At 34.6% G+C, this 27,998-nt stretch overlaps 1 protein-coding gene across 35 annotated transcripts in view; it reads right to left on the bottom strand.

The window, feature by feature from the left end:
* Window positions 1-1,694: 1,694 nt before the first annotated feature.
* Window positions 1,695-27,998, bottom strand: part of RIMS2 (regulating synaptic membrane exocytosis 2) — an 850,283-nt gene continuing 823,979 nt past the window's right edge. For all 35 annotated transcript variants that reach the window (XM_027849901.1, XM_027849888.1, XM_027849890.1 and 32 more), the window contains 5 exons: window positions 7,976-8,117; window positions 6,366-6,478; window positions 5,934-6,035; window positions 2,337-2,476; window positions 1,695-1,913 (listed from right to left, as the gene is read on the bottom strand). In XM_027849901.1, the coding sequence (XP_027705702.1) occupies window positions 1,695-1,913; window positions 2,337-2,476; window positions 5,934-6,035; window positions 6,366-6,478; window positions 7,976-8,117 (716 nt within the window). The remainder of the gene's footprint in view (window positions 1,914-2,336; window positions 2,477-5,933; window positions 6,036-6,365; window positions 6,479-7,975; window positions 8,118-27,998) is intronic.

Raw genomic sequence — 27,998 nt, 5'->3', positions numbered from 1 at the left:
CATGAAGTTTTTTCTGACATTTTCCCAGCAGGTTTTTGTGTATCATGAAGTTTTCCTCAGACGTATACTTTATAAAGAATTGAATTTTATAGAACAAAAATAAATAAGTAATCTTTTTTTTAGTTTGTTAATATTGTTTAGCACTGACTGACTATTCAGAATAAATGGAAACCAGTAAAATAAATTAATTTTTCATTTAAAAATATTAAGACCTTCTAGAAATAATACTTCAATCCCTGGATGAAAGACACTGGTGCTGAAAACAGATTTATTAAAGACATCACACAATGGCCACATGACTCCAGGATTTTGTTGTAGAATTCAATTTGAAGGTGAGAAAAAAAATAAAAATAAGTTACCATGCACTGTACAATAAACTGCAAAAAGTTCAAATATCTTCTTTATCAAATACATGCTGACTTACTTTAATGTACTCCCAAGCCATGTTGCAAAATCCTTTTCAACATGCTGGAAATAATGAAAGCTCTTAAAAGTACTCTTTTTCTCAAAGAATTCAGAAAGGCAGAATTATCTGCAATCCTAAACCAAAGATGGGGCATATGAGAACATTAAGTCAAAAAATAGCAGTTTTAGAGTATAGTGATCATCCTGGTAAGTGGGGGGAGTGGGTGGGTGGAGGAAATCATATGAGGCAGAAAAAGGTGAGAAAGAGAAGAGGAAGAAAGATGTATACAATTTGCACATAATGTTGAACTTCACAAAGCTTTTTACCTTTTACATTTAAGTAAATTGAATATATTACACTTGTCACATAAAGAATTTTCAGTATTTTTCTAGAAAGTACTGTCATTTTTGATGTCTGCAAAACACAGACCATGATTAAGGAATGATAAACGTGGTGTGTCCTTGTATCAACCTGTTGCATTCTCTCCCTTTTAAAACCATGCACTAGTGAAATTTTTTTTAAAAAATAATATAAATTGTTGAAAATGGCTGATTTTATTCTTTTTTTTTGCAAGTTGCAGCCCCGAGAAAATAATTTAAGTATTCAGCTAAACTGTGTCCATGCAAAAAAGTTTCTTTAATTTCATACAGTACAGTATAGCCACAGAACTTGTTTTTCAGAGTCTATCACATCTTGACCTTCACTGAAATGACAGGTGGAGCTAGAGGACTGCCACTGCTCATCATGGCGCTGCCAGCGTGTGCCGGGCTTCTTCACTTTATCCTCAGTTCCATAGGAGGTTTGATTTTTTTTCTGACCATTTCTTTGGTCTCCTGCTTGTCACCTCATGTTTCATACTACCCCACTGACTTGTAATGGCTTCATGGTCACATAGCTCCATTTCTGTGGCATAACTAGGCTTTTTGTTGGGGGGGGGGAAACAAGGAGAACAGAAATTTGTTTTTTAAAGGACAGAGAAAATAAAGATGTCATTGAAAAGGACGTTTGTTGCATGAGACAGATTTATATTAATCCATGGCTTCAGATTAGACCAAAAAATGAGTGTCACTGAACTCCAAACCCATTAGTTCTTCATAGCTCCACTCCTTCACCTGAGGACCTTCTTTAGGGCACAATGTGTGCAGCTTCCTCTGAGAACACAGGATCGCTTTGTATCCCTAGAAACAGGCTCAGAAGACACAACAGTAAGCATGCAGTGTTACCAGGGTTTGCGACCTGTAAATTTTTTTTTTTTGTAACGCTGGTTGCTATGACAGTTTTACAGATGCTATGAACGAGCATAAGAAGGTCCCGTTGAACTTTCCAAAGATGACTGGGAAGCTCTTCTAGTCAGAGGGGCCAAAGTTGGATCTACTAGGGAAGAAGGGGGGAAGAGTTTGAACCATCCAATCACCATATTAGACAACTCCAGTTCATCTAAAAGTATCTGGGCCACTCCCATAAAGGATTTATGATCCATTCGTCCATAATCTCCCCAAACAATGATCTGTTGGTAAAGTAGAAAGGAGAAAAATTTCAGTATGAACAAATAAGTAATATTAGTTTATGTGCTAAAATGCACTTCATTCATGTTATGTAGGCAATGTAAATAGCTGCATTTAATTACTGGCATATTTAATCATTCCGTTGCTATAGTACAATGACAAATTAGGAAAGCTACTTTTGTAACTATGTAGATAAAATTTAGATTAAAAGCATTCTAGGGAAGTTAAATTTACATGTGAAGTAAAGTTCACGCATTTAGTCTCCTCAAAGGAGACCATTTTTAAGCTTGAAAGCACTGACCATAACTTTGGGAATTATTTCCAGAAATTGGGAAAAGAAAGGAATGTGACAGGAGACATAGTCTATGAAGGTCTACTCTGGAAAAGTACTTTTCTACATAAAAAGGGAGAAATTCAATAAATACCTGTAAAACCTTTCCCTGTGGGCTTTCATCAAATGACAACAGCTGTTGATAAAGAGGTTCCAGTGTTTTTCTTGCCACTTTTGTTTTCTTTTTGGCTATGCAGACTCCGTTATCTAAGAGATACACCTTTACATATGGTGCTGAAAAGGAAAAAAGAAGGGGAAAGAAGTAAAGGATTATTCTGACTGAATGACTCAAACTTTGCTCTGTGTGTGTGTGTGTGTGTGTGTGTGTGTATGTGTGTGTGCATATGTGTGTGTGTGTGTTCCAAACAGGAGCCAAATTAGGTGTTGAAAGAGCTCAAGATCATGAGACTATAATCATAGGCTAGAGTTCTGAAGAAAGAATCTTAAAACATCTGGCTAAAAAGTGAAAAATAAAATCAAATGATTATATTTTGGAGTCATGGATACACTGCCTTTGAATTGGGTACTGATTTGATATAACTTTAGTACTGAAATTTGAAAATTTTATTAAGCAAGTTTTTTGAATTGAGTATTATGAAATGTCTACACAAATACATCTTATTTCAAGAATGATGCCTTACACCAGAAGTATGGGAAGTGGATGAGTGAATAAAACCAGGTGGAAATGTTTAACAAATAAAGAAAAATACAGTACAACTCAGATATTGCTAATTTGTGGTTTTCTAAGTCACTATGCAGTCCACAAGAATCTGCTTCCATTTGAGTTTGGCCCCATGGCATTATGCAACCTATATTATAAAAAAATAGATGCCCAAAATTATATGATAAGCTTAGAACTAATTACATTTTCCACCTATCCCTAAATTAGCTTGCTTTATATTTTCTGTGCATATAATCTTTAAGCAAAGGATGTGTGTGATAAGTTTAAATTAAGTTGGGATGGGGCAGGCAAAAATTATGAATGTTGTAAATTGATTTTTCCTCTGTGACATCAAAAATATTTCTTTTCAACCACTGGGGAAAATAACAAAAGCGTAGCACAAGTCAAATAATTTTAGAAAGGTTATTTAATAAACAGTATATAACATAATAAAAAATTTTAAATAGGCTGGTAAGTTAGAAGGTTCAAGATCACTATGTCAGTCAGTGAAAGATCTTACTATGAACTATTACTATTAATAACTTCACTGTCTTTCACTAGAGACATCATTTTCTCTTCAATTTGATTGTGTAGTTTATGCATAAAATAAACACCTTAAGACTACAGTGATGTTGAAGCACTAAATGTGCTATCAGTAAATACTTTCACAAAAGCATCTGTTTGTGTTTGTTTCTTCCAAACTATAGGAAGGGACACTTTTAGAATAGCTTTTATATCAGACATATTCTTAATGTATTTCTGAGGCCCATGTGTTTCCTTCATTATAATATCAAGCTCTTACTTAAAGGGGGAAATTTATTCAGAGCTCTAATTAATGAGATACTGGCCTTTTCACACGAAGTGTGACAATGTATAAATTAAATAATCTATATCTTCAGCCTTAATATATCCCCCAGAGGTCCAATTGCACATTTCAACACATTGGCAGTGTATAGATAGAACTGAGAATATTGCCTCATATTTTGCTGAAAAAATTAAAGCCATTTGCTAAGAAATCCTTCTCTCCTCCTTATTTTGGATCACTCTGATACCTCTGTTGCTTCACTCTGGTCTCACATGAAGAGGTTATGTTCTCCTTGCCAAGGCAGACCACTCTACATGCATACGATGTCTCATTCCATCCTGTCCTCCCAGATTTACAGGCTCCATACTCGCCCCTTATACCCCACAGTTAAACATTTTTACAAATTCTACGGTTCTACTGCTATCATTTTCACCTCTGTGACCTCCTTTACACTACATTGCAAACACCTTAGTTCAGGTTCTTACTAACTCTCACTCAATTGGTCTTTTTATTTTTAGTTTCTTCCTTCTCCAATATATCCTTCATAAGAATATCCAAATATTCTCTCTCATCATAGTTTCAAAGTTGCAAGGAACCTAAGAGTCAACCCATACCTAACAAGAATACCCTGCATAAGGGTCCAACTGATTGCCTTTTAAAACTGCCTCCTGAAATGGTTCAGTAGAGTCCAGGGCCTGGAGTCAGGAAGATTCATCTTTCAGAGTTCAAATCTGGCCTCAGACACGTACTAGCTGTGTGACCCTGGGTAAGTCACTTAACCTTGTTTGCCTCAGTTTCCTCATCTGTAAAATGAGGTGGAGAAGTAAATGGCAAACTACTCCAGTATCTTTGCCAAGAAAACCCCAATTAGGGTCACAAAAAATCAGACTTGACTAAAAAAACGACTGAACAACAACAACAAATACTTATCTGACTTCCAAATGACAACCATTCTAATAGTAGAAGACCATTAGAAACAGTGATAAGCCACTGTCTGGGCCTACAATCAGGAAGATGTGAATTCAAAGGCTTCCTAAAGGTTGTTGTGAGAATCATATCAGATATTTGTAAAGTGCTTAGTACAGTGCTTGGCACATAGTAGACATTTAATAAATGGCTGTTCTTCTCCCTCCTTCCAATTACCACGGTCCATATTGGCCTTCTCCTCCAGGTTAAATATCCCTAATTTGTTCACCTGTTCCTTACATGGCAATGGTTCCCAGCCCACTCCATTAATAGATGATGTGCTTCTATTAATGGATCTAAGATCACAGTAGCTGTTTTCTTGCCATATCACATTAACTCATACTGAGCTGGCAGTACACTAAAATATCCTGATGTTTTGGGGGTTTTTTTTGTGTGTGTGGCCTCTTATCTCATCATGCCTCGCTGAATCCCATACTTGTGTGGTTCATTTTTTAAACCTAGATTTAGAAACTTACATTTAACTCTTCTAAATTTCACTTCATCCCTCTGTTCAAAAACCTTCAGTAAATCTCTATTGCCTACTAAATAGAACAAAATCCTAAATCCTGGCACGATCTGTTTCCAAATGTCCTTTCCAATTTTACACACAACTTCTTTCCATTCTCTTTAATACAGCTACATTTCACTGCTAACAAGGCCCCTTTTCAGTCCGCCCCTCTTTCAGCTCAGTGCTTTTGTCCTCATTATTCCCTCATGACTACAACTGACTCTTCCTCATCTGTGTTGAAAGCTTTCCTTTCCCTTACCATCTAACTCAGTTGTTACCTTCTTCAGAAGTGTTCCCTGATTCCCCTAGCTTAAAGTAACTAAAACAGCTTCATCTGGACCTTTTTGTACTTACCAGGATATTTGTCTAGACCTGGTCCTTTGTATCATCTCATTCTATTTTATGTTATTTGAATCTGTGTCATTTTCCTATTAGATTGTAAATTGGGCAAGGTCTTTGTCTTACTTTTCCTTTGTTTCCACTGTCTTTTCACATAGTAGATAACCTATTCTTTGTTGAGCTGAATTTCAAAATGCATCACAGAATTTCAGCAGCTTTCATTTTTGCCTCTATTTAGTTTAAATTTGCAGAATCATTAACTGAACTGTGGTCTCAAAAATAATGAATATTTTTCAATTATTCAATTAAAACAAATTCTCTTAAATAGGAAGAGTAGATGAGGCATGTGGATAGCGCTCTAATAAGATAGATAAATCTCCAAAGGGGCTAGAAAGTACTCTTTAGTTCCTACCTGGCAGTGTCTTTGAACCTGGTTTTACAACAAGGCCACGGGCCCGAATTATTTCTACCTCCAATTGTCCCTTTTTGTCCATCATTCCAACCTGAATGTCACCTAGAGGGAATATAAAAAAGGGCATTAGCATCCAAAGGTAACCAAGGAGTTTCACATCCAGATATCTGAAGTGATCATTGTTTAATTTGCCATGTGCAAATGTACTTCTGGACTGATATCAGTTTTTTATGTTACGGATTCCTTGTCTAAAAACAATACAATAAACAAGTATAAATACTTTAAAATGTAACCCTATTTTTGTTCAACTCTAAAACATTTCAAATAAATACAAAATTGAAAAAAGTTCCTAAAGATTTTTTGAAATGGAGAGAATGTGACTTAGAATAACATTATCATTTACTTACATAATCACGTAACAGAAACACTCACCCATCGCTGGTGTGGCCAATGTCTGACGCCCAACTAACTGAGCTGGACCAAGGCCATCCAGAAAATCACTGAACTGGCTATCTGAGGCCAATCGAACACCAGGGAAAATCAAACTAAGAGGAAAAAAAAAATATATATATATATAAACAAGGTTAAATCTCTGTTCCTTTACTCAAAGTCAGACACATTTTCTTTTAACACATTTCTCCTTGAAACTCCTAAAACAATCAGTCTGTTATGACTCAATTGGCATGTCATAGACAATGTGGTGCTATGTTTTTTTTTTTTAAACATAGCTGTCTTATTTTCTTAGGTAGATTATAAGCTCCTCAATGGCAGGGAATTGGTTTTGTATTTGTTTGTATGCCCCACAGTGTCTATTATAGTGCTATAAACATAGAAAGCACTAATGAATCACACAATACTGAAATTGGAAGGAACCCATATGGCTTCCTAATGCAACTTATATCTGAAAATGAATCCTCATCACAAAATATCCATCAAACATGGTTTTTTAGCCTTTAATTGAAGATCTTTTATGAGGGGAGAAATCCGTTGCTTTCACAAGGTAGTCCACTCCATTTTTGGAAAATTTTAATTGTTCAGGAAGACTTTTCTTGCATCAAATCTAAATTTGCCTCTCTGTAACTTCCATCTATTCTTCTGCCCACTGAGGTCAAACAGAACAAGTCTAAACTTTTTTCATGTGAGAGCTCTTCAAATACATGAACACAACTACTATGTCTCCCCTAAATCTTTTATTCTCTAGGCTTAATATCTCCAGTTTATTCAATTGATTCTCATATGGAATGAGCTTGAGGACCATCATCATTATTGTTTTCCTTTTCCGGCACTCTCCAGCTTACCAACATCCTTCCTAAAATGTAGAGTCCAGAACTGAACACGATATTCCACATGTGATCTGACCATAGCAGAGTACAGTGGGACTCATCTCCTTAGTTTGGGACACTATGTTTTTCTTTATGGAGCCCAAGAGTGCATTCACTTTCTTGGCTACTATAACCCAATGACGAATCATTCTGAGCATGCAGTCCATTAAAACTGCCGATTTTTGGGGGATGAACTATTATCTAATCATACCTCTTCCATTTTGTCTTTGAGAAGCTGATTTTTAAAAACTCAGATATGCGATTTTATAACTTTTATTTTACTCAGTAGATGATAATTTCTATTTGATTTTCCATACTTCTCTGATTCTCTAGCAACAATTTATTTAGACTACAACTGATATCCACTGCAGATTGCCCTTTTTCTTTAGCTATATCTTTTCTTTCCCAGGCTTTAGGGCTCACCTGAGCATTCATTTCTTTGAACTTTCTAATTGATTCCTACCTTACAAGACTTCATCCAGCTAACGCTATAGTTTTTTCATTTCCCTTGGTATGTATTCTGAGATCTATGTATGCTTGTGCTGAGTCCATTCATCTGGTCAACTCAAACTTTCCTCATAAGCTGAAAACTTTTCTCATAAGCCTAGTACTATGTTAATAAATCCTCCGGTAATAAGCATAAAGGCTGAGACAGAAAATGGTTCTTGCAATTTTGAAGCAGACAAGATGATCCTATCCTTGCTCACACAGTTCACTCACTTTCCTTCAGAACTGTAGCTGTTCATGCTTCCATCTGTAGATTCACGGCTTGCCTGTCGAGTCATCCAGTTTCTCATTTCTACTGCCAGGCCAGTTTCTGTACTCCTCTGGACAGTACTCCTCAGTTTTTTGCCTCCAGCTTCTGTATCAACACAAAACAAAAAAACAGCAGTGGCATAACTAATCTGTAAAAAAAGGAGCAGTAAAGGTACTTGAGATCTCTTCAAGAAAAGAACTACACAAATACAATGCATTATTATTATTAAGATAGAAAAAAGAAAAGGTGTTAAAACAATGTTCCCCGTGTGGGAAGCAAAAAAAACAAAACAAAACACTAAGAAATCTTTAAAATGGAAGCAAGACGCACAAAGCACTATTATTTTATTCGAAGTTATTTATGACAGCACACCAATTTTTAGCATCACAAACAGAAAAGGTTCAATTTAAGTGAAATAAAAACATACTTTATTTCCAGTGAAATTTTAAAATGCTTTGTCTCATTACTTAGAGTATTATATCTTTTTTCTTTTTGTTATAGAGAAAGAACAAAGCTGAACTATTAAGGAAAGTCAGATATTGAATAATTCCCAAATACTTGTCTTTAATTTTTATATCTAAATGCAAAATAGGAAAGCTTCTCTATTTAGTAACAGCCCAATCATTTATTATAGGAGAACGATGATGTTAATTAAAAAATAATGGCAAAGTCTTCCATTCTGGAAGATGAAACCTTTGTAATGTCACATAAGAAAAGGTTTTTTAAAATGCTAGGAAAGGGGTAGACCAAAAACCAATTGAAAAATCTATCTTTTGTTCCTAAAACAGAAACGACCACAACACGCTAGGGGAACAGGAACAAAGAAAAGTGAAGCAGAAAGAAAATAAAGCAAAAGTGAATTTTGTGAACATAACAGCATTTGTAAAAATGATCATCTCAGGCTCTTGAAAAAGTATAAGTTGATCTTTTTAATAGTCATGTTAGGAATAGACGGCAGATAATTGTGTTACATAATGAAATCTAAAGGATCCTCATTTTCATTTGCGTGTAACTTGTACATTAATGAACAAACCTCACCTCCTGTGTTTCCGACCTTGCTGAGGGTTTTTCGCAGGCTCTGTATTTAGGCCTGAAATAACTTCTCTGCTCCACTGGGCCCAATTTTGTCCTTTACTTTCTTTAAAAGATAGCTAAACTAGGAAGTCTGTCAAGGGAAGTCAATTCCAAATATTTGATCCCTACACATACTCTCAAGGATAACTTCTACACAACTCACTCGCCTTCTTCCCACACAGCTGCGTCTGTTTATCTCCACATTCGTGTCTATTTCTCTGTGTGTGTTACAATTAAGATCTCTAAGTAATGAAGAACCAAGACAGTCAGAATTCTAGAGCTCGAAAAGACCTCAGAGGCTATCGAGCCAATTGCATCACTTTCCAGATGGGGAAACTGAGGCCCAGAGAATCTAAGTGGTTTGCCCAAGATCACACAGGTGAATCAGTTGGTTAAACAGCATTTATTAAGCACTTAATATGTGCCAGGGTCTCTACTAAGAAAAGGAAAGAAAGACTAAGTTTAACATTCTACTGCATCACACTGCTGCTTCTCAATTACTTACATTTGTGGTTAGTATAAGTATTCGAATAAAGGACGTATCTTTTACTCTAGGAACTGACCTCAAATAAAAAATGAAGTTATGCTGCAAAGGTGTCATTGAAGAAGAGGTAAGAAAACAGTCTGTCCAGATCTTCTGGGAAAATGTTCCAAATCTTATCTTAACCCATGCCTCAATTATTCCTAAGAATCAATGCATTTTAAGTATAAATTTAAAAAATAGATGAAAAATAGAAAGAAATATGGGTTGATAGGAAATAGCACCTGAGCTGAAATTTGACAGTATTTGGATCCTCAGAGGACATTTCAAGAGGGGAAGTAGCACAAACAAAGACACAGAGTGGGAATGGGCATGGCAGAAAAAAGGGGCTAGGAGATAAGCTTAATTTAAATACTGAATTGATAGTAGGAGATAAGGCTGGTCAAGATAACTGGGATTGGATGAAGGGCCTTAAATGTCAGAATGAGGAGTGGAGCTTGGGGGTGGAGGAGCAAGAAGAAGTAGAATGGAAAAAACACTGCTTTAGGGAAACAGAAGTCCTAAGTTAACACGTAGGCTCACTTACTGCTTTTACAAGTCATTTTAATTCTTTGAGGCTCAGTTTCCTCATCTGTAAGATGAAGATATTATTATTTTTATTACTTACCTCATGGCATAGATGTGAATAAAATGCTTGATTAATCCTAAAGTACTACCTAAGCATAAGCTATTCTTCATAATGATTGTTTATAAAATTTTCAAAATAATTAATAGCAAACATGTTGTACTGATATTGGCATAAGGACTATGTCCCATATAGGAATTTATACATTCTAAATGAATGTTTCGTTCAGTAGTAGCAGAAATGATGTAAAACAAGTAAATTATTGTGACACTGTCAAAATTAACTATTTAAAAATTAACCAACTCCTTAAAATATATACAATCACCTTAGTAGACTACAGATCTACTGAATCTAATGTGTTGGTAGATTCACAGTGATTGAACCACACCCCATCTCTCACCAACATTAATACTGCTAGTGTTACACAGATGATAAGTAACAAAATACATTAAGATGTACAAATGGATCCATAATCTCATTGATGCAGGTTTTCCCTCCAATGGTATACTGCAACCCATCCATGTCATTTCATCCTGTGTGTTTTTTGTCCATGTTCTTCCATAAATCCTCCGTAAAAGTTCTCCTTAATATGTCTGAGGTCTTTATCTGGGTCTTTTACCACGAGTACCACTGCAGCACTCAGTCTTTCCATTTGTTATTCATTGTTTTTCCTATAGGACCAGTCCCATCTTCAATGCAACACTTTCAGGATAGTATAAACCTTTGCACAATGCTATATTGATAATATGCTGTGGCCTATTTGTTGCCCATGACCATTTCAGTCCTCTCCCATTCTGAGACGCAAAACACATCTTTAGATAAAAAGAGACTTCTAGGTTCTATTGCATAAACAGAAGATAGTCACTTAATAAGGTTCATTGAAATTTTACAGAAGATATAGCACTTGTCCAGTAAATGTATAAACAACAGATATGAATATCCTATTTTTCAATACCAAAGCCTTTTGGCTACATGAATAGTAAATATTAAATCCAAATGCAACTCATTATAATAGTTTTTGCCTAATAGGTGAAAGGATCTATCACACTATTCTAAAAACATTTTGCTACCAACAAAAACTACTGACCTTTATGTCCACTTTCTCATTTCTACAATATTTTTATGAGATTAACTGATTCATATATTGAAGGTACCCAGATAAAGGTTTGAAAAGATCAGGTAGGCTTTCATAGATAATATTCTACAATAGACGAAATCACTAATTTATACAATTGAATCAAGGATGTATAGAACACAAGATCCCACTCTGCTTACTGTCTGTTAACTATGAAAAAACATTTGTTTAGCAGAGTACACCGGTACCAGGAAGGATATCTTCCAACAACGTATTTCATAAGAATATGTCAAAAATCCTTGAAATCACTAAAAAGAGACAATACTTTATTTGAACTTTTGTTCAAAGTCATGACACTCCCTAAACAGTTCATTAATCTTGAATTCATGGTCAACAGCACTGTAACTCATGCCTGAGTGAAGCATATCTAAAACACATGTTTTTTCCTTAGAGCACTTCTAAGACTTCCTGCCCTTAGGAACACTGGACAGTACCATAGCACCACATTTGGAAGCCATTTCAAACAATGAAATCACCAATAAAAAGAATAAAAATGTGAAAAACAAGTCACTAAATAAATTGCAAAAAGGATACTTGTTTACAATATGAGAGCTGAAACAAAAAAAGCAGTGTATTGCCTTTTTTGACCTCAGCTGGGAACGTGAATGTCTGGTGACTCAAATTTTTTGCCATTTTGTACATTCCACAAACTATTATGAAAATACCATAAGCATTGGTTTTGGAATTACAAATAAATTTTTACTGAATAGATGAATTTGCAAATACAGAATTTATGAACAATCAGGATCAACCACATATCTTATTTTCATAAAAATGTTAAAAAGGTAGAAAACAAAGTATAAAGGTCAATAGTTTTTTATATTAATAAGGTCTGAATTTTTTATTTTTTGAAATATTTCATAGAATAAAATGACAAAAAGAGACAACATATCAAAACTTACATGATGCAGCAAAATTAATATTTAGAGGCTGCTAAAGGATTATTTTATAAAGCTAAAAAAATAACAAATTCTTCTGGAATAATAAAAGGTAAATATTCTCAAGGGAAATAATGAAAAGAAAATGTGAAACAATAGCAGTACCAGATCAACTAGACCAGAAAAATTATTTGGTACTGGTTAAGAAACACAGAGGTTAATCAGTAGAACAGATTAACTATAAAATTTACAGAAGCAAATCAAGAGTAGCATAGTGTTCAACAAACCCAAGACCATAGCTAACTAGTGTAAAGACAATTCAACAAAAATTCATTCATTCCTAATTCTGGGAAGACTGGAATGAAGTCTGGCAAAAATTAGGTGGAGAACAATATCTCAAATGATATAGCAAGAGAAGTTCTCAATGGATACATAACTTAGCCATAAAAAATAATACTATTTACAAATTGGATGATCAAGGATGAAATTAATTCTTATTTCTATAGACAGTGAAGGAGTTCATGAACAAATGAGGAATTAGAGGATAATAAAAGATAAAATGGATAATTTTGATTACATAAATTTAAAAAGTTCTTGCGTAAATAAAAAAAGGCAACTAAAATCAGGAGGGAAACAGGTAACTGGGAAAAAATCTTCGTGTAATGTTTCTTTACTAAAGCTCTTATATCCAAATTGATTAGAATCAGAGTCATTCCCTAACAGTAAATTGTCACAAGATATGAACAGGTAGTTTTCAAAAGAAAAACAAACTAGCAATAGTCATATGAAAAATGCTCTAAATCATTAAAAATTAGAGAAACACAAATTAAAATAACTCTGAAGTTCTATCTTACAATTATCATATTGGCAAAAATTATAAAAAAGAAAAATGACAGTTCTTGAAGAGACTGCAGGAAAACAGTTACATTAACGTATGATTGGTATAGTTGTGAATTGGTCCAGCAATTTTGAAAAGGAATGCGGAACTATGCCCCCCAAATCACTAAATTGTGTATATAATTGATGCAGTGATATCACTACCAGGTCTATACCTCAAATAGATCAAAGAAGAAAGAGAAAGAAAAGAGGAAAGGAAAAGGAGATGGGGGAAAAACTCCTCATTCTCTTTCAGATTAGCTTAAACATTACCTTATACATGAAGTCTTTCCTGACTGTAACTGCTAATGTACACCTCTCCTAAAATTACCCTGTCTTTTTTTTTGGGGGGGGGTTTACATTCTCTATACATTTATTTATATCTGTAGACATTGTCTAATTTGGTAGATTTGAATTTCCATGATATTTCTTTTTTTTTTTTTTTTTTTTGCTTTTGTATCTCCAGGGACAAAATAGCAGCATATAGTAGGGGCCTAATATAATAATTAATTAGAGAATAGTCATTCTAAAAAATTTCAGCTTTTAGAAGCTATTTGCAGCTAGGTGGCACAGTGGATAGAGTACCAGGCCTGGAGACAGAAAGACTCCTCTGTAGTTCAAATCTAGCCTCAGACACTTACTAGTTATGTGACCCTGGGAAAGTCACTCAACCCTTTTTCCTCAGTTTGCTAATCTGTAAATTGAGCTGAAGAAGGAAGTGGCAAATCACTCCAGTATCTTTACCAAGAAAACCCCAAATGAAGTCATGAAGAGCCAGACATGACTAGAAAATGACTGAACAACAACATTGTCTTCTTCATTGGTCAATTAATCTTATATAACAGACATTAGTGTATAAGCTATAATTATTTTTGTGGTAGTTGTTTTGCAAATGCTTATCCTGAGCACCGCAATTAGAGATTAAGAAATATCCCATGAAATGATGTTTCTTGTTGTCTTTGGATTTATGATAAAACCAACTCCTTTATATGCCTTTGCAAAGAAAAGTTATGACCCATGCTCCAATTGGTTGCAAATTTCTTCTGTGTCTTGGTTTTGTTTATAGTTAGACTGTAAAGATTGACTTGATTAAGATCTTCCAATAGTGACTGGACAGAAGTCATAACTGGAGAATCAATAGCTAAATTAAAGTTTGTAGACTCTCCAAAAACCATATAATTCTCAGTACCATCTGCCCGTTTATCTGACACTCTCTCAGCAAAAGTAGAAGAGATTCTCCCAGGATGGAATGCTTTTATGCATTTTATTTTTGGTCCATGTATTGCCATGGCCAAAGGAATCATCTTCAAGTGACCAGGCCACTGTTGATGAGCCTCTCTGGACCTAATTACTTGGCTGTTCCTCAGAAAGCAGACTCGATCTGTTGCTGGTATCATATTTGAAACCTATCCAGCACTGTAGAATTTCCCAGAGCTTATGTTCCATTGGCACAGTCTTTAAGAACCTAGAGTTACTTCCATGCTGAGATGAAGCAGTAGAGTAGGATTTTGTGAAGCCCAATGTCCCCAAACAATATTTGAAAACCGAAAAGTAGAACAACAATTTTGACCACAAATATTAAATTACTAATCAAGCTATTTTAGGTTCTTTGTGCTTTGTATGAGCTTTACAAGTAGCATCTAGTAGAAAGAGCACTGATTATATAGCCAGAAGATCTGTAATAAAATCCTGGCTCTGCTACTTGCTAACCTAAGTAGCACTTCTTGGAGCTCAGTTTCTTAATCTCAAAAGTAAGAGGGTTAGATTAGATGATTTCTAAGATCCTTTCCAGCTCTAAATTTAATGGGTCTGTGTCTGGACTGCCTGTGTATTTGTGAGTTTTATGATAATAATAAAAGGATGAAAAAAATCTTGACTAAAACATTTAACTTAAATTCACAATGTAGATTTTACTAATATTATAACAACAAACTGCACATGTAAAAATAATATTTTTCAGATATAAAACCTTAATTACTATGATTTATAATTTGTAGCAAATACTGCATTAAAGAAAAAAATTCAGGATTTTATCTGGACCCCTGGTTTCAACATAGAACTCCTACTGAGGAAACCTCTAACAATATAACTTTTACAATTTAACTATCTTAAACAGTTCTTACAGATTACTTACATCATTCTTTTTTTGGGACAATTTAATTAAAATGCATCAATGGTATAAAACTACCACAATTCACTGATGAAGAAAGCAGCATAGGAAATTCGAGAGAAATTTCAAATATATGTGATTTTCATATACAATTTGTGCTTTGAAGAATGGAAACAAGGTTCTGATTTATTCATTCATTTAGACATTTGTTGTGTTAGTTGATATTAGGATACAAAGATGAATAAAACAGTCCTTGTCTTTACAGAGCTTATGATAAAAATAACTGATATCTATATGGTGGTTTAAGTATTACAAAATGCTTTACATATACTATATAATTTGATCTTTACAATAACCCTGAATGGTAGTTACTACGGGCCTTATAATTTCCATTTTACACTGATATATTATGTATCAGGGAAACTGAGATTCAGAGAGGTGGAAGAATTTGCCCATCATGTTGACACAGCTCATAAAGAAGGAAAGAGGAATTGAGCTCAGGTTTCTTCTGTTTCAAATACAATGTCTTAATCAAACTGTTTCTCAATCTCATAACACAATAGTTCCTATAGAAAAATTGAAGGATTGAATCCTAATGCTATTAACTTTCCTCCTCTTGCACTTAAAAACCCAAACCCTAGAATCTCCTAAATTTTCAGAAATAAAAGGATGAAAACATAACGGTTCATAAGTGGGAAAAAGAAAGATTAGCATCCATTTATTCTTGCAAATCTGTAACAAGTAAGAATACATACTTTCAGGTATGTGGCATGAATCTATTGCCATTAATGGCCTGGGGGTTACTAAAATATAATTAGTGACTTACATTGAAGCGGACATGTGGTTGTACCCATCAATGCTTTTTTACAATAACTATTAAGCAGTCACTGAAAATTTAACAGTAAATCTTAAAAAAAAATAGAACAAAATTTGGCAATTTCATTTATACTGTTCATTTATACTTATAGTTTAAATTAATGGAAGCTGAAAGCTGATTTCCAACAGTTCTTCTGAGTTCATCTGAATCAAATCACTGTGACAGTTGCTTATGTCACTACTAATGGAACAGAAAACTACAGATCAAGGCCACATATTAGATTCACAAAACTACCAGTTCTAGTCTCTTTCTGATAAAGTTGTGCCTCTGCCTTGCCTCTCCCTTCCTCCCATTTTCCACCCCCTCTCCTATTTTTATTATGGAATATTTTAAACATTCTGATCTTTTAAAAAACATGTCCATTAAATATTCTCAGTATGAAAGGACGGCAAATTAGGAGCAAGGTGAAGACCAAAATTCTCATCCAGGTCCCGCCACTTAGTAGTCATGTGACCTTTGACAAATTAGTTAATGTTCCTGAACTGTTTCTTCACATACAAAAGAGAGGTCATAGAATCAAAGACCTCAAGCTGAGCAAGAACTTATTCCATTACAACCAACAACTTTCATTTTACAGATGATGAAACTAAGAATGAATGAATGAAAATGATGAAGCCCAAGGAGGGCAAATGCCTTGCTCAAAGCCAACAGGAAGGAGTCAGAGCTAGAACTAATCTCAGGTCACTCCATTGAGAGTGCTCACTCCATCACACTATGGTGCTTGCCCTCTTTAGTCCAGAGAGCTTTTCTGAGGATGAAATGACATATTTATAGGAAAGTTCTGAAAATTATAAAAATTATAAATTGTAATTATATAAATTATACATGTAATATATGAACATAGATGTTATATATATTATACATAATAATATAATTATAAATTATAAAATTACAAAAAAGTACTATATTTAGGGAGATAGTACAGTGTAGTAAAAAAACAACATTGGATTAATAGACAAAATATCTTGGTTCTGGTCTCAGCTCTGCCACCAGCTGTGGGACTGAGATGAAGTCACTGACCCTCTCTGTCTTCATTGAACCACAATTTCCTTTTTCATTAAACAGAGACAAATAACTTCCACCCTACCTGTAATATGCCTCATAATATTATTATAAGGATATATTCACAAAAATGCTCTGTAAACTGGAAACTATCATACAAATATAAGGTGCTGTTATTACATTCTATATTACCACTAAGGTTTTTTCTCATAAGTATTTTAATAATTGATTTTAAGTCTTAACTTACATATTTTGAAGGAGTAAAAATGAGTTTAAAGGGTATCATTATTATCTTTTATTACTTACAATTATAAGGCAATTAAATCTTTCCTTTATATGTGAAAAATACATAAATAATGTGGTATACATATATAGTATAAATAATATAGTATCATATATGGTATAATATGGTAATATAATATAGTATAAATACTATAATAGAATAGAATTCTTTATGTAGCAATTCCATATGATAATTTTATTAGTAAATATGGCCATTTTTACTTTTGCTAAATAAAATGGAAAGCTCACAAATAAATGCCCTAGATTTGTTGGACATTTTCCATGACATACTGAAAAAAAATGAAAAGATGAGAAGTTCTCATTAGCACCAAGATTAAACAGATACTTGAATGGAATGTTACATAGAACAAAATCCATTAGAAATAATTTCTTCAAGGTTCATGAAAAAAATAATTTGGTAATTAACCAATATTCAACTGAAGTTTTATTACTCTTTTGGATCCATGATCTCATGGATGTTGGTATTTTTCCAGTCATATAGATCACAATCCATCCTTGGCAAGCCTGTATGACTCTCTTCCATGTCCTCTCACAAATCCACCTGAAGGTGTACCCACATGCTTTGGCCTTCCTTTGTTCCCTTGACACTTTATGGATATTAGTGGAGCACAAAGATAGTCATCATTTAACCCTCACTCTTGTTACATGACTGGTCCATCTGTTTGTACTTTTCCCCCCAATAAAACATTTCTTTAATGATAATCTTCACTCTAATTTTTTGTGCCAATTTTCATTTATAATATGTCATAGCCTGCTCATGCCTACTAAGAACCTCTCCATTGCTGTTTGGGTGATTCTAAATTTCAGCTCTTTGGAAACTATATTAGTCTGTGGATTACAGTCATACAACATTACCAGGAGGACGCTGTTATTTAAAAAGATGGTTCTTGATCCTAGGGAGAAGTCTGGGGGTCATTAAAAGAACTCAGTAATTTCCCAAAGGTGTTCAGCCTCATTGGAAAAGAATCTGTTGCAGCCATGCTATGTGACTGGAGCTGACTATCCAAGGAGTTGGGATAGAAAGACAAAAAGTAAACAGCCTCTGCCCTTGAGGAGTTTACATTCTATTGGGAAGAAATCTCATGAAAAAAAGTAAAAACATAAAAAGAAATCCAAACATAATTTGAGGGTCACGTGAGAAATAGCACTAATAAATAGAGGGATCAGGAAAGGCCTCCTACAGAAGGTTATACCTAAGCTGTGCTTTGAAAAGAAGCAAGAGATTCTGAGAGGTGAAGGTGAGGGGGTAAAATGTTTCAGGCACAGGGATAGCCAATAAAAAGTCAAAAGTCCCTCTGGTCACTGCAGAGATGGAATTCTTGTTAAGATGACAATATGAAAAGAACTAGCCGAGTCTAGCTCCTCTAACAAACATACAAATAAGGATTTAAAAGGGTACCAGATGAAACAGTGATCAAATAAGATGAAAGGCAAATGCAAGTAAATCAGGTAAATAGCAATTATTTCTGTTCTGGCCAGAAATTCTGAGGGTCTTTCCTTCCTAGACTGATTGTTTTGTGAAGGTAAAGGATGCTATCTTTTGCCTCAATTCTTACCTACCCTTTAATTACTAAATGGCCATTGCCTCAGACAAACTCATATCTGGGAAAGACCGTAGCTTAAAATGGTCAAGGTCTGTCACTGAATCTGGGGCCATCTCCAGTTGTATTGACCTATGTCTTGCCACTAGACTCCAATGACTCTGGAAGAGAGAAACTGATGACTTAGCACAGCTCTGACTTATATCCAATTCACTTGCAAGTCAAGACATCACCTTCCTGATATCATTGGTCTTCTTTGAGAATGAAGGACAAACAACAACAACAACTATTTATTATAGGACTGTATAAGAAGACAACTATAAGCCTGTGGGTGCTCTGAGTAGCAGCCAGGGAGCCTGTAGCCAACACAATCTTGACCCTGGTCGGACAGTCACAGCAAGGATTTGGGGCAGAGCAGGATGTATATGACTCAGGGCCTGAAGCTACCATTGCTTTTGGGATCCAAGACCAGATCATGGGAATAACTGACATAAGAGAGAGATGGTGCAACACTTGGGCAGTCCATACCAAAGACCCTCCAGGGGGCATAAGACCACTGCAATTGCTAACATCTGGTTAGGAACTGTCAGGGTTAAAGTAGGGGACGGAGTCAGATAGCAGTTGATCATTGCACAAAGCAAAGGAGACTGAGATGGGGCCAAGACCAACAAGAAAAGGTAAGAAGTGCAACAGAGGACAGGACCTTGTACTAACCACTCTATCCATAATTGTGACAGATCACTGGCATCTAGGCTGCAGGTTGGCAGGGGTTGCCAACCTATATATAAGTATAGGAGGGGGAAGAGCCTGGTCTTGGCACAAAGTTCTGATTTAGGAACTGAGGCTGGAGATATAAACAAACATTCAATAAAGAAATACTACAGGTTAAGAGAAGCTGAAAAGGTAAATCCAAATAAAAGTAGAACCTCAGCAAAAGGAATGGTTTGGTAATGAAGATTTCAAGAATAGACCAAAGCAATGAAGAAAGAAATAAAAAGTGAACTTAGACCTCTTTATGAAAAAAATATTAGAATAAAGAACTTTTAACAGAAGACAAAACATGATACTTGAGTCCATGAAAAATTCTATTTTCAGAGGTGGTGAATCCATGGGTGTGGAACATAACCTCAGATTTGTTTCAATGTGTTGATTGCTTTTACTGATTTTTTTTCTTTCTCTTTCTCTTTGTTATAAAGGATGCCTCTGAAGGAGGATACAGGAAGAAATATAGGTGATATAAAAACAAAAAAATTAATTTAAAAAACTACTTATTAAGGAAAACATCTAGAGATGTTTTAGCCAAAATCTGAACATAGGAGGGGAAACAAAAGGTGAAATCACACTGCTTTAATAATAGATTACTAGTGTTGATGTCATTCCTTCCCCCCCACATTCTTCTTTATAATAAGGAGGATAAAGAGATGAAAAAATTTGAGTACATAATGAAGGGAAAGATAGAATTAAAAAATCACAAGTGTGAATATTAATGGGATGAACTTATCTATAAAACAGGAGGAAGATAGCAGAATGGATTAGAAAGCAGAACCCAAGAAAAAAAGATGCATTGCCTACAAATAGGCAGCAAAATTATAATAGTATATTAACTCAATGTGTCCCTTTCAGGACTCAATAAATTTAAGAAGTTAAACAAGAAAGAAATTAACAACTTGCATAGAATTTTAGAAAAGTTAGATATGAAATATCTGTTAATTACTTAATGGGAATTGATATCCTCCATGTAAGCAGCAAATATCTTTAGCAAGTATACATTTTATGCTTCATTTGACATTTATAATCAGAAGACCACTTATATTTTTCAGGGAGTCCTATATTTTGATATGTCTATGGGAGAACTTTGTTAGTGGAAAGCCTAGAAGGCAGGATATTCCTCTACAAAATCAAATGCTTTTTTATATTCATCAAATAAATACAATAGAATCTTGCATTCTCAAAACCTTTCAGTTGATTGTGATTATAATGATGTCTATCTACTTTGTGTAGTATACAAGTCTTTGAAATAATTTCTTACTCCAGAACCATATTTTTCACATTTTTTTTTGCAATCCTCTCCTAGGACCCCCTTTGCATTGAAGTCATAAAGTATCAAAGTATGTTAATTTTGAAGGTCTTATCAAATTCTTCATGGAATTTCTCTACCTTCTCATACACTGCAAGTATTGTTGATATGTAAGCTGAACATTTTCATAGTGACCTTTAAAAAAAACACTTATCAACAAGATTATCAAATATCCCAATAAATTACATTTGTATACACAATACAACCAACTCCTTTAGTTGCTTCTTCAAGGAGAATGTATGAGTTGTTTTTCCATTTAGCAGTAACTCCCTTTTATTTTATGGTTTCATTAATAGAGAGAATGTCAATTAATACAATTCTATTTGTCTAGCAGAGTTAAAGGGTCAATGGACAAGTATCTCAGTGTATCAACAGCTGAATTACAGTTTACAGATTGTTTAAAAATTTGTATAATTCTTAGGTCCCTCTGACTCCCTTTCCATAATTCTTCTGTTGCTGAAGGACTTATAGTACCATTTTGCATTTTGTTTCACGGTTTGGTATGGCCAAAGAGTAAATCATCAATCTGTCAGTATACTGGTAATGAACTTTTCCTTAGTTATCCAGGATGGTCCTCAGAAAGCAGCCAGTCTGTTTTAGGAGAGGGCTTAGAGTCTTTCTAGCATAATAGAGGCTGCCACTGCTTGTATTCCACTGGCATAACCCACTTTCACACCACAATGACACAATAGAATAGGATCTTATGAAGATTTCTGAACACATAAGTAACTAACCAAATTTCAACTGAAACTAATAGTGCCAAATCCTTAATATAAACTAATTTATCCTGACCAATATTCAATTTCTCAGTGTTAACCATTGGTAACACTTGTATATACTAAGCCTAGAAATTCATTTGCATATTGCTTTTAATATTTGAGCATGGCTCATTAGATCTATTCCATATTTACAAAAAAACAACTAAGTTCATTAATTGATTTGGTGAAGTATCTTCAAACAATAATGAACAGCTTGTCACTAATGCTGTCTTTGTCACTATTTGGCATACAACTTTAAGCAAATTATTTAACCTTACTAAGCCTTAGTCTCATTAATAACAAATTAAAGCATGTTAGACAGGAGAGAGAACTTACAGACATTTATTCTTTATCTCTGAAATATGAGGGTTGTACCACATGATCTCTTAGTCTCTCTGACTCTAAACATTTTATTATTTTAAGTCACTAAGAGGCTGAGAGATATTCTAAGTTCTGACTTTAGTGAGAAATGATACTTAGGTAATGATAATTTGAAAAGCTTCATGTAAGAGGCATTTCCTAGTACATAAATGGTTAAAGGATTTGAACAAATAGTTTGCAAGGGAAAAACCTATCAACAACCACGTGAAAAAAATGTTCCAAATCACTGCTAATTAGAGAAATACACAAAACTCTGATATTCTACCTCAAATGCATCCAATTAGCACAGGTGACAAAAAGGAAGAAGATAATCATTGGAACAGCTGCAAGAAGATAAGATGGTGGGTGGAAATTTGGACTAGCTATTATGGAAAACAATATGGAACAGTGCCCCCAAAGTCACTAAATTGTGCTTATCCTTTGACCAGTGATAGACACCACTTCTAAGTATATACCTCCAAAGAACTGAAAGAGAGTAACAATTTATATATGTATTGTATATATGTTATATACACACACACATATGTATCAGCTTTTGTTATAGAAAAGAATTGGAAACTACGGGAGTGTACAACAACCGGGAATAGGCTACACAAATTATGACGTTTGAATTTAACAGAATATTATTGCACAACAGGAAATGATGAAAGAAATAATTTCCTAGCTTTTTTCAAGACTCAGCTACATTTCTGAAAGAGGCTTTTCTTGTTCTTCCTCCTCTCCCTTCACCTCAGAGTGCCTTTCCTCTGAGATTACCTTCAATCTACACTGCATATATCTTGTATGTACACATGTATTTACAGGAGGTGCAGAACGAGCCATTTTTAGACATAGACAATATGGGAACTTGTTTTCCTTGACTTGCATACCTGTCATAAGAGTTCATATCTTTTCTTTTTTCTTTTCCTTCAAGACAGCTCAAATCCCATCTTCTGCAAGAGACCTTTCACTCTACCTCTTCTCCCCTCAGCCCAGTGCTAGTGCCTTCCCTCTGAGATTTCCTCCCATTTACCCCAAATACATCTTTTATGTACTTCGTTGTTGGCCTCTTATTTCTCCCATTAGATGTGAGCTCCTTACAGGCAGGGACTGTTTCTGACATTGTATTCCCAGTACTTAGCACATTGACTCAACCATAGGAAGCCATAATAAATGCTTGTTGATTGATTGCTGGAGGAGAACATGGGGATTAGAAGGACGAGGGAAGCTAGTGATAGAGTTACCAAAAGTAAAAGAAAAAGTAAAGTGGTCCATTTTTTTTTTATGCACAGAAGAGAAGACAAAGAAGGCTAGAAGAAAACAGACAAGTAGGACTGAAAGTTATATGTCAAATATATTACATACTTAAAAGGAAAAGCAAGCTGCACATAACAGAGATTTATGGTTTCATGTATAGTCCTATTTCTGTTGTACTTTGTATAAGGAAATGTTCATTCTATTTAGTCTTTAAGTTCAGAATAAAAATAATATTTAAAAGAGAGAGAGAAGCAGCACTGTATAGTGAAAAGAACGTGGGATTTAGAGTTGAAAAAAAAATCTGGATTTGAATTCTGACACTGCTACTTATTATCTGTCTTATAACTATACTTTCATTAAATTGACCACCAAATCTGACACTTTAGTCATTTTTTCTTATGTATCCCAGTACCAGATCTTTAAGTTTCTATAGAATATCTTTACCTTGCTAACCCAACAGCAATTCAAAATCACACGTCAAAAACTTTAGCTTATCTTTCTTCCTAGATTTGTTCCTCCTTTTGACTTTATTATTCCTCTCTGTGGACCACAGACCAAGTCTTCTATCCACAGTGGAATCTTGGTGCAGTCTTTGAATCTTCCTTTGACTGATCTCTCATTTCTAATAATTAACAAAGCTCTGTCAACTCCACCTCTGATGAATCTTTTTGTATGCCTCTCTAGGCCTACTGATACCACCAAAAATAGGCCCCTCTTCACCACTTTTCTAGACTCTTAAAATAGTCAAGGCTTTCTGTTTTCATTCTCTCCACACTTAATTTGTCCTTTATATTGCAGCCAGATTAATATTTCTTATGTGTAGATCTGGTCATGTGATTCCTCTGCTTAAAAAAAAGATAAGAAACATTTTGCCTGGGAAGCCAATTTACAACTCCTTTACCTGGACTTCAGGACACTCTACAATTTAGCACCGCCCTGCCTTTCCAGTATGATTTACTCCCCATTCCTCCTCACCAAACTTCTACACTCTAGCCAAAGTAGTTTATTCTCTGTCTGCTGAATACTACTCTGGATTTTTATATCTCTGTGTCTCTGATCACACTATTCCTTATGGCTAGAATTTCCTCCCATACCTTCTTTGTCTGTTGAGTCCCTACTCAGTCTTTAAAATCCAACTCTAATGCTCACTCCTCCATGAAACCTTTATTGATCCTACCTGTAGATAGTTTCTTTCCTTTTACCTCAATACCACACTGTTTTGCACCTCTAATGTATTTAGCAGTAGAGTTTTCTGTTATATCCCACTACTTGACTCTAGGCTCTATGAGGATAGGGATTTTACCTTAACTAAAATTTATATCTCTCATAGTACCTAGTGTGATGCCCTTCATGAAGTAGCTATTTAATAAATGTTTGAGTTGAATCATTGAATATCTATCTTTTGTATTTTCATACCTAGGGCTCTGGAGAATAAAGTGAAGCTGGTGACTTTGCACAGCCCTCCCTCACTCAAATCCAATTCAATTGCGGGTCACATCATCACCTCCCTGATGTCATGGTCCTCTTGGAGAAGGAAGAACAAAACACAATCTGTGAGTAGTCCGAGCTGCCCAAACAGAAACCCTGCTGGCAAATTCCAGTTGGGCAATTCAGTACCTCCCCTCTGCTCCCTTCCTTTCTCTTCCCCTTCCATCCCCTCCCCTCCTCTCCTTTTTTCTCTTCACCTCTCCTCTCTTCTCCTCTAGTATCATGCCCTTACCTGAGGGTATTCTGTTCAAAGGAAGGTAAATTTTCATAGCCAAAACCTATCTAGCTAACTTGGGGTTTACTGGCTAGATTTCTTTCTCAAAGACCAAGTCTTAACCCTATTCACTCTGGATCTCATTGATTGGACAATAGGTCCTTGCCCGAGCACCACTGAAGGGTTATTTTTTGGGCCCTCGGGGCTCAGAGTGAATGTAAATAATAACTGGACTCACTTCTTAAAGAGGCCCATTTACTAAATGGGCGTTACCTCACACAAAGTCAGAATTTAAAAAGACCTGAGCTTAAAAAGGCCAAGGTCTCCCACTGCATTCTGGGCCACTTTGTCATCTTGACTGATATCTGGCCACTGGACCCAGATGGCTCTGGAGGAGAAAGTGAGGCTCACTCAAATCAAAGTCAATTGCAAGTCATGTCATCATCTCCCCGAGAACGAAGGACAAACCACAAAATCTCATACCTAGCACGGTATCTTATTTATCATTGCCTAGTTGTTGTTGTTTTTCCAGGAAAACCAGAATTGCTGGTTACAACTATATTAATCATCAGATCCAGGGATGGTCAAAGTTAAGAGAGGGTAATGCATATGGGCTCTTCTTTTGTGCTTCAGAGATACAAACTAAATCTTCAGACAAAATCCTTTACCTCTAAAGATGATGTATCTTTTCATATTTTTATTTCATTGGAATGGAACACACATACATATATGTATGTATATCACATGTAAACATACATATAAAGAAGGAATGATAAACTTATTTTAGTACAATGTATATATTAAAAATCTAGAGCAAATCTAGAAAATGTTCCTTACTGACCAATAAGAATTTGCTATGCAATGAATACCTTTAAACTGAAAAAGAATCTTGAGCAGATAAGTCACATTGTCTTTGTAAATTTTCAGTGAGTTCTCTGAAGATATATGAGATATAGACAACCTCCTGAATTAAATTAAATATGTAAAAGTCGTGAATTAACCAAACAAAACTACTTATTAAACATCTGCTATGTGGCAGCACTGCTCTAACTGTTCTAGGGATACAAATGCAATGAAGGAAGCAATCCTACTCTCAAGAAGCTTACATTTCAATGGGGGAGACAACAAAGTTATGTATGTATGTATGCATGTATATATTCTTATACATTTATGCATGCATGTGTATAAATATGCATACACACCTAAATATATGTATATACATTTGTGTGTGCACACCAAGTAAATGTAGAAAGAATAAATATAAAGTAGTTAAATATAAAATTGTTTGAGATAGAGGGCACTAAGTATCATTTTATCTTCATTTTACGTTCTTCAACTGATATCTGGGTTCTAGTTTTATTTTTTAAATGTGTACAACTTCTGAATAAAATTGTTTTTTTTTAACTTTTCAGACTTATTTTAATTATACATTCAAAGGATTATAGAGTTAGATAGGGTCTGAGAGATCATCTAATCAAACCATTTCATTATTATAGAAGAGAGTCTGTGGTCTCAATAAGTGAAGGAACATGCCCAAAGTTACAGATTCAGTGATTAGCAGGACTGGGATTCAAACCTAAGTCCTTGTGACTTCAAATTCAATTCTCTTTTCCACTATACCATGTTGCCACTCATGATTAATGATTCATTAAGAGTTAAAAGATTAAAGAAAGTATAATACAATAATACTTTTACCCAGAATTCAACTGTCAGCCTCACCTATCTGGAATACAACTGGAAATGCAGTAGTAATTGAAAAAGGCATTTGAGGAAAATAAAATAAATGTCACAAAGTCCATTCACTATACCTCACAAAATTCACACATGAAAGAAGGCAGAGTCTATTTACTTTTCTCACAAAGCAACAACCCTAGTTGCCTGGTTTTTCCCACAAAAATTAAAAGTTTGAAAGGGAAAAGCCTGCTACATGCAAATATCTTGACAGGAGTGAAAAATGACCACAGTCTGGCAGGGGACATATAAAAAAAAAGAAATCCACCATACAATGAGAATCAGACTAGATAAGAACTTGAAGCACTCCAATATGGTCTCATTTAGCATGGAGGCAAATATACTATTCTAATAGGTTTAGAATGATACAATAACTAATGTTCATATTTATTCCAAGTCATAGAGAAAAGGTTAAATTATATTAAGTATGCTCAAGAAGGAAAGTATATAATCTAATTTAACTTTTAAAAAAAGTTTTAGCACTTAAAGGGGGGGGGGTGAACTTTGAGCTAATAGGAAGTAAGATGAATTATTTAGGCAAGACCTGGGTGAAAATTCTGTAGCTGACACATCACTTATGTGGACCATGAATAAACCACAAGATTCTGAATTTTAATTTGCTCATTTATTAGATAAGGAAAATGATATCTAGGCTACTTCTCTCAAAGAGTTATTGTGAGGATCAAATGAAATAATATATGTAATGCAATTTGAAAATAATAAAGTGCTATATATATTATCATCATCATCATTATTATTACAATCTGGAAAATATGGCTATCTGGAATGACTCATGCTTTGAAAGTTCTTGATAGCTGAGGTCTGAAACTATTTACAAATTTCTTGGAACTTCTGATTTTTGGCAACTACTACCTATCCTCTTCCAAAAAACGAAATGAAATTACTGAGCTAGGAGATGAGAACACCTTTGGACATATACATCTACATTTGGAGAAGATACAAAAGTATATTCTCTTGTTTTAAAATTAAATAGGTTATTATTCCAAAAGAAAATAATCAAAATGATAAAAGTAAGATAAGTTGTCTTCCTTTCTAGGGCCAAAGAATTTTCACCTTTACCTCATAACAAACACGTCATTACTAGCCTCCATGTTATCCCAAGGGATGGCAAGTAAATCTCAAAAACTAAATGAATTTTACACAACTTTAATTTTAAAATATATATATTTCATTCAGTA

Source organism: Vombatus ursinus, unplaced genomic scaffold (assembly GCF_900497805.2).
Source record: "Vombatus ursinus unplaced genomic scaffold, bare-nosed wombat genome assembly UNPS02008961.1, whole genome shotgun sequence".
NCBI lineage: Eukaryota > Metazoa > Chordata > Mammalia > Diprotodontia > Vombatidae > Vombatus > Vombatus ursinus.
The sequence above is the reverse complement of the archived record's forward strand: the minus strand, read 5'-3'. Positions and strand labels throughout refer to the sequence as shown.